Here is a 12,449-nt window from a genome sequence, read left to right as displayed (position 1 = left end):
CTTCAATCACAATTTTTTTTATGCGCTATTTAATTACAATATTAAAACAGTAAACAAAAGGAAAAGTCAAGAAGGAGAAAACAAAAACAAGACTTACTATTTGCATACGTGGTCACTGAAATTGAAAATGTAGAAGTGAGAAGTCAAGAAGAAGAAAACAAAAAGGAGACTCACTGTTTGCAATAGATATGTGAAAAGTTAAAAAGAGTGTGTGTATTGGAGAAGTTAAAAAGACTTGAAAAAATTTAATAAGTGTTCAGTTTTTTTTTTTTTTCAAAAAAATCAAAAAAATTAATGTTCAGCTATTGGAACTCCCACAAAACTTGTGGGTTAGAGATAGAAATAAATAAATAGATAGATATAGATATTTATATTTGTATTAAAAAAAATTTAATATGTAAATTATTGGTTTTGGAAAATGTACTACAGTAATTATGAGAGAAGTCAAAAAGTGTTGTGTGTTGAACCAAGTTAATAAATGCTGAGATTAATTTTTTTTTTAAAAAAAACAAAAAATTAGAAAATTAAGATTGACATATTGAAGCTTCCACAAGCTTTGGGGGTTAAAAACCCCATTTTACTTAATATATAGTATAGATATAGATATATAGATATAGATTTTTATTAATTTCTAAATATTCAATTTAAAGAGCAATTATGCATATTCAATATGCTCGATTATTTTGCAATAAGAAAAAAAAATTATACAGAAAAAGAAAACGCTTTAGTCATGAAAATCGCATTATACGGTGGTAGTAATTTTTCATATTTTTTTGTACAAATAAAAATCTGTATTAATTGGAACTAAAGAAAAATATTTTAAAATGTAGAGTATAAAGTATGTTGCACATTGAATAAAATTTTTATAATTCCACTAGAGATCCCAATATGAAATTAATAATCTCATGACTCACAACCAAGAGAGATTAATCTCATTTAATTCGGTTCGTTCAAACAAACATAGCTTTGAGAGTTGAGAAGAAAAAACTTACATCCACCTAAAACATTTTTGCAAGTCGTAAATTGTAAGAAATATAAATATACCCAAACAAAAAGAAGAAATAAAAATACTTTCAGTTCAAAACCCATTGATTAAAACTTAAAAAACACTGCTTCTAGCAACATCATCCAGTGAGAAACCATTTCCCTAATAACTTTAGTCAAAGCATACTAACAACTTACATTAGGGATTACCAGGACATCAATAACATCATCATTCACAAGCAACCACCACCTCCTGTTTGCCAACATTTCGACCAGAGAAAAGCCCAATAAGAGCTGCTGGTGCACTCTCTAGGCCTTCAGCTACGTCTTCCACATATGTGATTTTTCCTTCTTTTATGCGGGGGAGGATCATTTCAATAAACTTCGGATACAGGTGATAGTAATCAAAAACTAGAAATCCTTCCATTCGGACACGTTTCGTGATAAGACAGAACAAGTTGTGTACACCTTCGTGTTGTTCAAGGTTGTACTGTGAGATCATACCACACACAGCAATGCGACCGTTTAGTCTCATGTTGACAAGTACTGCATCAAGCATCTTTCCTCCAACATTCTCAAAGTAAATATCGATGCCATTGGGAAAGTACCTGGCAGAAGTTTAAACAGAGGTGTAGAGAATGCGGATATTTAACTTGAAAATTTGAGATTATTAAAAAAAAAAAAACTACCTAAAAGGTATTCCACTCGACCATGGATTTTTAATTTATTTATAGTTGAGAGGAGACGGCTTTATCAAGTAATCTCTTGTAACTTTTTTGATTATAGTGAATATAGTAGGAGCTCTAGTTATGGGATGAACTACATAAATCTTTGTATTCTTCATGTGTGCGTCTGTTTTATTTTTGTCGTGCGTTTGTTGTTTTGTGTTCTACATTTCACCAATCCTGGCTAGGTGTTTTGGATTCCTATTTTTTTTAGTGCTGTTACGTATTTCTCTACAAGAAAATGAAATGCTCACCTTTTCAGAACTGCTTCCAAGTCCTTCTCCTCTTTATAGTTAAAAGCTTCATCAAACCCAAATTTGTTCTTCAACAGATCAACCTTAAGTAGACAAATAGTAAAAGAAAGAAACAAAAGAAAAAAAAATAGAAGAGAGTCAGTAACCATGCCTGCTCTGACCCAGCTTAATATACTAGGCTAAAATTTCTAAATTTGTGACGGCTCTGCAAACATGCCAGTTAAGAAAAAGGTGGAAGATCACATACATTGTGCAAACTAATATACTCTGACTCTATTAGCAGCCACTTACTGGTTATTTGAACATTGATGGACATGTGGAGGGGCGCTTACCTTTTCTTTGGTTCCAGCACTTCCAACAACATAACATCCTAATAACTTTGCAAACTGGCCAACAAGCTGACCAACAGCTCCAGATGCAGCTGAAATGAAAACATAGTCTCCTTGTTTAGGAGAGCATATCTCAAAAAAACCAACATAGGCCGTCATACCAGGCATACCTACAAGTATAAATTCAAAGCAACCAATTGAGCATCCAATGTAGCCACAACAACAACAACAGCAACAACAACAACAACAAAAAAGAGTAGAATTCGATAAAAACACGTGTTCTGCACCTTGAGTGCAACCATCAAACTACCAGAAATTAAATCAATCAATAGCTACAGAAATATCCTATTGTTTGCAATAAAGTTCATACTTGGACCTTAATGTTGGATTGAGGTCATCAGCTCCTTTTGTTGTAATAGACTAGGAAATTCTAAAGAAGTGATCAAATACTACTGTAGGAGTTACACTGTGTTGCTATAATTACAATTTTCTCTTGATAGGCAGTTGTTACAATTTATAATGAAGCTGTGTACAGACTATGAAGCACCAACACTCAAAATCATGTGTCATAGTGGTGTCAGACATGCCGGGGACACGTATAGGACATGCTAGCTGGCGTGTCCCTTTATGTAATTAATTTGTTCTTTAGTGCTTTTGAGAGATGTTGTGTGTTGAATGTTTATTATTTTTTGTTTAGATTTAAATAATTAATAATAAATCATCCATAAAAAAGACATAAACGATAAAAGTTAACTTAAGAATGGAAATTTTTTAAATATTGAATTAGTGTTAGTTTTTGTTAATTTTGATTGTTTGAGAATGCAAAAATAATCTATATAATAAATAAACATATATAAAAAAATATTTTTTTCCATTGCCATGTCCATGTCCGTGTCCGTATTTGTGTTCGAGAAAAAAAGAAGAAGAAAGATTAGGTTGGTATATTCAATCTAATTAGTGGAAACTACTAGTCCAAAAATAAGGAAGCTATTCATTAAAACATAGTAAAACATAAAGAGAGTTTCATGTATCAAAAAAAAAATCTATGTTCTTGTGTGTGTGTGTGTGTGTGTGCGTGAGAGAGAGAGAGAGAGAGAGAATCTTCCAATGCCACATTGCAAATTTCAATTTTAAGACACCAACAGGATCCATAAATTTATCAAGTGTAGTTACAAGTTACCCACTCTTCAATATTGGACCTAACGAAGCACTACTGCAAGCTCATTTGTTCCTTCAAGTGTCAAGATAGTTCTCAGAATGATTGTTCTTGTAATATATTAAATGATCCCCTTGGCGATTTCATTTAGTATAATTGTTGGGGCCCTCAAAGTTAGATAAAAATAAGTAAAACGAAGAAAGCTTCTTTAACCTTCCATGTCCTGATAACCTCCTCAAGCAATAATTTGTGCAAGAATAAAATTATTCTTGTAATTAAAAGGAAAAAAAAAAGATATGTAAGAGAATCACTTATTGCGCTTGCAATAATTGAAGCAAACAAATTAAATAAACTTACCAAGGATTCCTGTATAATAAGAAAGAGGTACATCTGTATTTTGAATTTTAAATACGCTCTCTGGCTCTGTAATGACGCTATACTCTTCCCATCCAGTTCTTCCCCAAACCAAGTCACCTTTCTTAAAGTTTGGATGTCCAGAATCCAAAACTCTAGCCACTCCACCTCCAGTTATAGGCTGCCCAAAAACATTAACAAGAGAAGTCACTTGAAATCAAAAAAAGAAAAAAGAAAAGTCACTCATTCAAGCTTGTGATTTCTCAAAAGACCACACAAATTCCTAAATATTGTAGCTAAAATGAGGTTGAGGGAACAAAAAGAATAAGAGGAAGGCCAAGCATACAAGTTGATTCAATAAAAAGAAAACTGTGCCCTCGATTTAACTGTGATACAACATTGGAAAGACCTGAGAATTAGAAGATGTTGACTACACTAGTTGGAACAATTAGGTTGATACGTGGTCTAAAAAGTTGCAGATAAAAAAAAAAAAAAGGCCTTTTGAAAAACCCATCTTAAAAGTCCTTGCAAAAATCTAAGGGCAAACTTCACTTTACCCCTTGTAGTGGTTTACTGCCAAACATTTAAAAATAACCACATAACTCCCACGTGTTTTGTGAACGAAAATGCACTGTTAATTTTTCCGTCAAAGAAGATAGAAGGTGAGAGTCACACACCCTGGAGAGAATAGGTTAATTTTAAAGATGAAAATATCCTCTCTATATCTTCAAATTTACAAAAAATGCCATTTCTTCCATTTTTCTATTGTTTCTCTCTCTACACCTTTCTTCCTCAACCATTAGCACATCCTCGCACCAGTTCTTATTCTTCTACTCCTCCTCCATTTGCACAGCTCTGCCTCATCAGTTTGCAAATCCCTAATAATAATTAATTTTTTTCACCATTACCATAACAACAATAAATCCTTCACTAGTTATATATATATATATATAGAACTTCTCCCACAACAATTTCTCCAGTTCGATAACCTAAACCAGACAATTTTCAGTCTTCAATTCCACTTGCTTTCTTGGCAACCCTTTTCTCATAATTATCACAGAATGTTGTGGAGAAGGAAAGTATGAATTATAGCCTAAAGTCTCTCCTTCTCTAGCAAATCCAAATTAATTATGCAAACAACTCATGCTTGATTTGATATGATATTGTTGAAATCTTGGGATTATTTACTGTTGTTATTTCCTTTCTCATATGGTTGTAATTCTATATATATTAGAGTGCTCTGTTTTTTTTTTTTTTTTTTGATAAATATATATTAGAGTGCTCTGTTTTGTAATTCCTGGTGTGTTTTTCTTCAAATTTTCTGTCTTCACAGAATAATATATATATATATATATATATATATAGTAAGGAAGCATCACTGGAGCCCAGAAAAAAATGAAAAAAAACTGATGATGGTTGGGGATGGAAGAAGAGACGACAGGGATGGGAGATGGGGTGGCAGCAATGGTTGGAGATGGGAGGGGACGCTCGGTGATAGTCGGGGACTGGAAAGGAGACGATGGTGACAGTCAAGGATGGCAGAGGAAGCAACGGCGATGGTCTGTGAGGGAGGGAAAAGGGTGGCTGGTCATGGTGATGAAGATGAGGTCTTACTAAAGAGAGGAAGAAGACAAGGGCAAAAAGGTCAATTCATATGTTCTATTAATAGATATTAGTGTGCATTTTGGTCCACAAATCACATGAGGTTATGTGGCTATTTCCAAACGTTAGGGGAGTAAACCACACATCACCCAAATCCTAGGGGATATAGTGAAGTTTGCCCAAAATATAATCATCAAGGAATTAGTGTTTTTTCAGTTACTGTGAAGTTTGGACTCATGTCAAAGTCATAAAATAACTCTGGAAATAAGACCTTTGCAGAATGTTTGCAATGCCTAAAAGGGCATAACTAAGACAAATTCATACTTGAGCCCGGAGCAAAAAGTAAGAAAATAAATGAAAATGAAGAAAAATCAAAATCCATTTATTCACCTCCACGCAAACACACAAAAAATTGAACATTATGAAAAATTATTGGCTGAATGAACAAACAGAATTTCTAGAGATGCTTCGGAAATTATGTCACATCATCAAAATAGAAAGATGTAAGATCATCTAAGAACATCTCTAATCCTTCATCAAATTCAAATTTGATGAGATAATAACCAAAAAGTATGCTCCAATCATTTTTTTAAATTTGTATCAAATAAAGGTAGAGGCAAAGTTTTCCTCAAATCAAGGATGAATTAAATCCTCGACCAAATTCTCAACATTCATATTTTTACTCAAATTTGATAAAAATTATAAAGAAAGTAAGGATTGGAGATTATTTTCTTTCATCAAAAATGGTTTTTTTGGATAAGTTTGGAATTTTATTAAAAAGATTTGATTTGATGAAAAAAAGAGAGAGTAAGGATTGAAATATCCCATGTCATATCAAACTTTTATTCAAATTTTCACTCAAATTTGATTGGAGAGAGAGACAGAGAGGGGACTGGATGGAGATGCTCTAATAAATATTCAACATAGTTAGAACTCTTAAAAAAAAAAAAAAAAAAAAAAAAAAAAAAAAATTTGGGAATCGTACAAAATATCTGTGATGATACCCTAAATTCTAAACATGGTGAGACTGGTTTGCGGAATTGGAGAGCAATTTGAGAGTTTGTTACAACAGTTTTGTAATTCCCCTAATTTTCAAGAGCTTTACATTATTATCCAGATCATCCCATCAAATAGAAAACAAGAAAAAGGACGTCATCAACAATTGGGATCATGATAAAAACCCACAAATATAAAATTCAACATATCCACTCCTTCAATTCCATTAAAATAATGGTAAATTATAAACAAGTTCTCTAAATTTTATTTAAATTACAAATTATTCCTGTGATTCTAAAAATTATATGTCCCAAGATTTTTAATTTTATAACAAATAGGTCATTTTATTAATAAATTATCAAGTTAATTAACAGCTTTTTATATTGTTAAAATTTTATTTCAATTAATAATTCAGATAATTTTATTATTGAATAGGTGAACAGAAAGAAATTTCACTTTTTCAATTAATTTGTTAAAATAATTATTCAGAACTTGAAACGAGGCAAAAGGACATCAACCGACAGTCCTCCTCTAGGGTATTACCAAAAACGAGTCAAGATACCCTCCTTGATTTTTTACTTGCGGGGCTATTAGATCCACTTTTAAGCTCAATTTTTATAATTCGAACCATTTATATTTTAAAATTTGTTAATTATATCATACTTGTAAAAAATTAAACTGATCAGATAGAAAAAAGTATGTGTTCGGATCATTGAATTAAAAATCATTTTTCAAAAAATTTAATAAACAGCTTTTGGAATGCATATTTTTAATATCCAATCAATTTAATTTTTTACAAATATAATATACTTAACAAATCTAACGGTTCGGATTATCGAAATTAAGCCTAAAATGGTCCAATTACCCATCAAGTAAGAAGCCAAGGAAGGGATCGTGATTCACCAAAAACACCCCCAATTTCATCAAACAATCTAGATCTTCCAATCAAATGCTTCTCAATATAATACACATACATACATACATATATATATGTATATGTATATAGTTTCAGAATTGACTTACAGAACCAGGAGTGAAGGGCTCAACGTAGCTCTCTTCCAACTTCCTCATGCGACCACGCATGTAAGGATCGCAAGACAAGTAGAGATTCTTGACCAGAATGGCGTTCTTCGAATCCTCTGGAAGCTTGAGACGAATGGTACCATTCTTCACCACCATGTCCGACTCTTTGGGGAAACCACTCACGTACTCCTTCAGAATGATCTGTTTGTTGCTCACTTCCTCTCCCACCACCGCCATAGCGCTCTCTCTCTCTCTCTCACAAACACAATGGAAAACCCTAGAGAGATTTGATGATATAGATATATATATAGATATAGATATATAAGCGTGTATGTAGGTCCCTGTGTGACTCATCACTGAACTGTCAACCGTTTCTAAAGCCGATCTCGCATTTTCTTCAATTTTCACGTTTTTTTTTTTAAACTTTTTTTATTATTATTATATTCCATTTTCACGTTAATAATGTGCTTTGAGTGCAAAAAAGCGAAATGCTCTTCGTGTGCAATACGCAAAATGATTGACAGTTATAAATTTGGAGCTATAGAGGATGTGGGCCTCATTATTTATTTGGTGTGATGTTATTTTAATTTTTTTATTTTACTTTATCATATCAATAGAGTTCTGATTAGAACTCTATTATTAGAGTTTTAAATATTTTACTGTGCAATACCCACACTAAAAAATTACATATATTGAATATAAATTTACATTAATTTTATTTAATTTATATATTTTTGTAAGATAATTTATATGAATTTATAAAAATTTATGTAATTTTATGTTAAGATTTTATACATACCAAAAAATTATCTTACAAAAAAATAAAATCAAATATGAGTTAAAAAAAAATAAAATCAAATAAAATGTGACTGGTATAGGTTTGATTACCTAACCTTTAAAAGAATATTATATTTATAGTGCACGTATGAAAATTATTTTAAGGAATACTTTTTCATAAATTTTTTTTTACCTATTTATATTTTATTTAGTTCATATTATTTTCTTATATTCCAATAAATTTTATAAGTGATATAATTATCAAAATATCCCTAATAATATTTACATTTATAGTGTGAATGTTATGTAATGTGAATGTTCACACCGTCAATGTGAATATTCACGTTGTAAAATATGAATGTTCACATCACCAAATTGCTAATCGTTCAAAAAATATTTATAAGGGTAGAAATGTCCGTAAAATATTTTAAATATGAGAATTAGGATTTGATAGATCAAATGTTCAAATAATAGGACTTATTAGAATAAAAGAATATCTTATGAACTAATTGGGATACAAACATTTAAAAAAAAAAATTCTAATAGATCTTCCTTATTTTAAATTAGATTATGCTATAGCTATTATTATAATTAACTGAGGTAAAGGTAAAATATATGTATAATAATAATTAAGGTAATCATAGGCTTGGTAGGATGATAATTATCAAAAAAAAAAAAAAAATGAAAAAGTCTAGAACCTTAGACATATTCATTCAGGATTTTTTGGGCGGTTACTTGTATGATAGAGATTAATTATATAATGTGACGTCTATAGGGTGGGTATTTGTACAGTAGAGATTAAATTTATATAGTATTATATTTATAAGAAAAATAAATCTGAATAAAAAAATAATAATTTTAAATAATTTTTTAGTGAATGATTTCCCTATATTTGTAGTATTACCAAAAAATAAATAAGCTTGGTAGAATGATAATTTAGGAACATTTTGGAAAAATGAATATAAACCAGCTTTTTGCTTATAAAGTCAGCTTTTTTGAGCAACAAACCATTTGGAAAGATAGATATAATCAACCTGAGAAATTATCAAAATGCCCTCACTTTTTTTTTTAGTAAAATGATAATTTTAAAAATATGCACAAGAATAAAATGAGAATTTTATAATTTTTATAAGTGACATCATATTATAATAATTTCAAAAAAAAAAGTTTAAAAAAATATTTATTTAACACTTTTCATTTATAAAAAAATAAAAAAAAATCTTAAAATAAACCAAAAAAAAATATTTTTCATCTTCCCAAAACTTCCCTTATTTTGAGGACCGAACAATGTGTGGATGGAACGCTCAAAAAAAAAGGAAAAAAAAAAAAAAAGGACTGTGTGGATGGCCGATAGAGGATGTGCCAAATGTATTGTTACGACTTGTATCTTGGCGCAACCCCCACCCCCCAAAGTTTATAGTGAAAATTAAGTTTGTATAATGTGAAATTTATATATAAAATAAATCTTAATTATAAGATAATAATTGTGAATAATTAAGTCTGAATTCATAGTATTACTATTAAAAAAAAATATAGAAAATGACAAACTTTTAATAGAGAGTTTAGTCCAGAAGAAAAGAAAAAAAAAATTTGCTTCAAAAGACTATCTATTAAGAACTTATTCATATTTACATTATTCTAAACATATTAATTTTTGTCACTTTATATTTTAGTCAAAAAATTAAAAAATTATTAAAATAATATATTTTCAAATTAACCCATAATATTATTTTAAATAGCATCCAAATAACTTATCCTGAACCAGGAGGCCACCCAACCCAAAAGAAATGCTCAGTGCCGGCTTTGGATACAGCCGGCAGTTTTGGACCCTTATAAATTAATTGGGAAAAGGATCAAAAAAACTTTGAAAAAATATTATCAAAAGGGCTCCTAAAAAACAAAAAACTTATCGATATAGCGAATTGTTTAAAATTAATTGATGGTTGTTTTCTAAATGTATGAATTGTATATAAAATATTATTAATCATAGTTATTACTTACAAATTGTTTATGGAAAAAAGAAACATTTTAAATTTGAAATTTATTAAATCATGCATTTAGTGACGCATACCACAAGACAGATTAAATGAGTTTGGTTGATGAGTTGATTAAAACAATTTGATTAGTAATTTTATAGTTAAAAATTCAAAAGTTTAAAAAATTTAAATAAAATTTGAATTATCAACTAGTCTGATTCTGTCAAAAAGTGATTCAAAAATCAATTGATATTAAAATTTTACTTTGGAGCGTTATATGTATGTATGTATAAGAGCCTTCATATTTTTTTTTTTTTTTTTTATCTTAAGAGGTTTCATATTAGAAACTTGTTTTGGACCCCAGAAAAGGGTTCCATTCTTATTATTATTATATAATAAATATTACTTTATTATGCACTTTTATTTTTATTTTACTGTTTTTTAACTTATTATATAATAAATGCTACTTTATTATGCACTTTTATTTTTATTTTACTATTTTTTAACATAAGATTACTCCTTAATACTTTTAGTTTAAGGTCCTATCATATCATCATATTCATAAAGACAAACCTCATGTGCCAATACTATGTGAGAATTGCTATACATTACTTGATTTTTATTATTATTTTATAGGAGTATTACCCTCGAGTAATTTTAATTTTATTATATATTTACGAAAAAATTAACAATTTTAATTATTAATATTTATAAATATTTTCATTAATTTGTAATTATTTTTTTAAATTTTTACTGATGTGATATTTCATCTATTTTACGTCACCAATTAATTTCTTAACAATGAACTCTAAATATTCAATTTAAAGAGAAATTATTCATATTCAATTTGTTTTTATTTATTTTACAATAAAGAAAAACAATTTTATATATGTAATAAAATTTATAATAAAAAAAGAAAACACTTTAGTTTAGTCATAAAATACAATTCTAGAGTGATTGTAATTTTTTATATTTTTTTGTGCAAATAAAGATGTATTAATTGAAGCTATAGAAAAACATTTTCAAAAGTAGTATAAAGTATGTTGCGAATTGAATAAAATTCTGTTAATTCCACTAAACCAATCTAAATTTGGGATGGGAGACCAATTCAAATATGGAATAGGGTACAATATTCTAAGACTCACAGCCTTAGGGATGTTAATCTCATTTCATTCAGTCGCTTAAACAAAGAAAGTTTTTAAACGTTGACGGTTGGAAGAAATATAAATACCCATACAAAACTAAGAAATATAAATACTTTCAGTTCAGGGTATATAATAAGGCCCAGGGTGCTAATCCTAGTGATAAAAATTAAATCAAGATTAAATATTGTAGTTATTTTTAGAGACTTTTTACAGAAATTTATTCAGTCTTGATTCGTCTTTTAATAGTAGAAATTCTTTTACTATAATTAATGATAGATTGACCGGAAGCGATTGATAATAATACTCTTAAACGATTGAATTCTTCTTCTAAATCAGATATATATTGCAAATTATCATTAATTTCAATATATCAAAAATTAAAAGTATAATAAATAAACATCACACTCATATCTATTAAACTGAAAGTACAGAGTAATGAAGAAACTTGCAAGAGATCACAAACTTGGAAACAAATAGGCAAAGCATATATAGTTCGTCACACTTATCTTCACACTCACACTTATCTTTAGACTCACACTCGCACTCGCACTCGCACTCGCACTCGCATGTACTCGCACTTCCTTGGCACTCATACATACATTGATTAAAACTTAAAAAACCTTTTTCTAGCAACATCATCCCAGTAAGAAACCAGTACAACAAAAATACATTTTAGTGACACTATATTAGTGGTATGTTTTTAAAAAATGTCACAAAAAGAATATTTGGTGGCATGTTTTAGAAAAATGTTACAGAGCTACAAACATACAAGGCTCTAGTGGCATTTCAATAAAGAAGTGCCACGTCACTATAACAAAAATGTGATTTAATAGCATCAATTTATGACATTTTATAAAAGAATGGCACAAGAAATTGTTTTAATGACATTTATGCTACTAAACTTTAGTAGTAATGGAATTTTTTAAAAATGTCACTAAACTAGATAGATGTAAGTTACTTTTTATGGCATTAAGTGAAAAGTGTCATAGACAAATATTTTATGGCATTTTGAGAAATGTCAATAAACCAAAAATTTCCAAGCTATCTAATGTCATTTTTTGAAAAAATAAAAAATGTCAAATTGAACCGCTTGACCTTTGTTTGCTAGCTCAATGGTTTCTTCAAGAA

General features: G+C 29.3%; 1 protein-coding gene across 1 annotated transcript; it reads right to left on the bottom strand.

Annotated features, from left to right (window-relative positions):
* Positions 1-1,071: 1,071 nt before the first annotated feature.
* On the bottom strand, positions 1,072-7,830 carry LOC114272699 (2-alkenal reductase (NADP(+)-dependent)). The gene is made up of 5 exons (XM_028214415.2): positions 7,424-7,830; positions 3,806-3,983; positions 2,296-2,462; positions 1,964-2,046; positions 1,072-1,592 (listed from the first exon to the last, which is right to left on the bottom strand). Exons 1-5 carry the CDS (start codon positions 7,775-7,777, stop codon positions 1,214-1,216), a joined length of 1,161 nt encoding a protein of 386 aa, XP_028070216.2. The 5' UTR covers positions 7,778-7,830; the 3' UTR covers positions 1,072-1,213.
* Positions 7,831-12,449: the final 4,619 nt, after the last annotated feature.

The sequence above is a fragment of the Camellia sinensis genome, chromosome 6, assembly GCF_055761805.1.
Source record: "Camellia sinensis isolate YWXY chromosome 6, ASM5576180v1, whole genome shotgun sequence".
NCBI classification, from domain to species: Eukaryota; Viridiplantae; Streptophyta; class Magnoliopsida; order Ericales; family Theaceae; genus Camellia; species Camellia sinensis.
The sequence above is the reverse complement of the archived record's forward strand: the minus strand, read 5'-3'. Positions and strand labels throughout refer to the sequence as shown.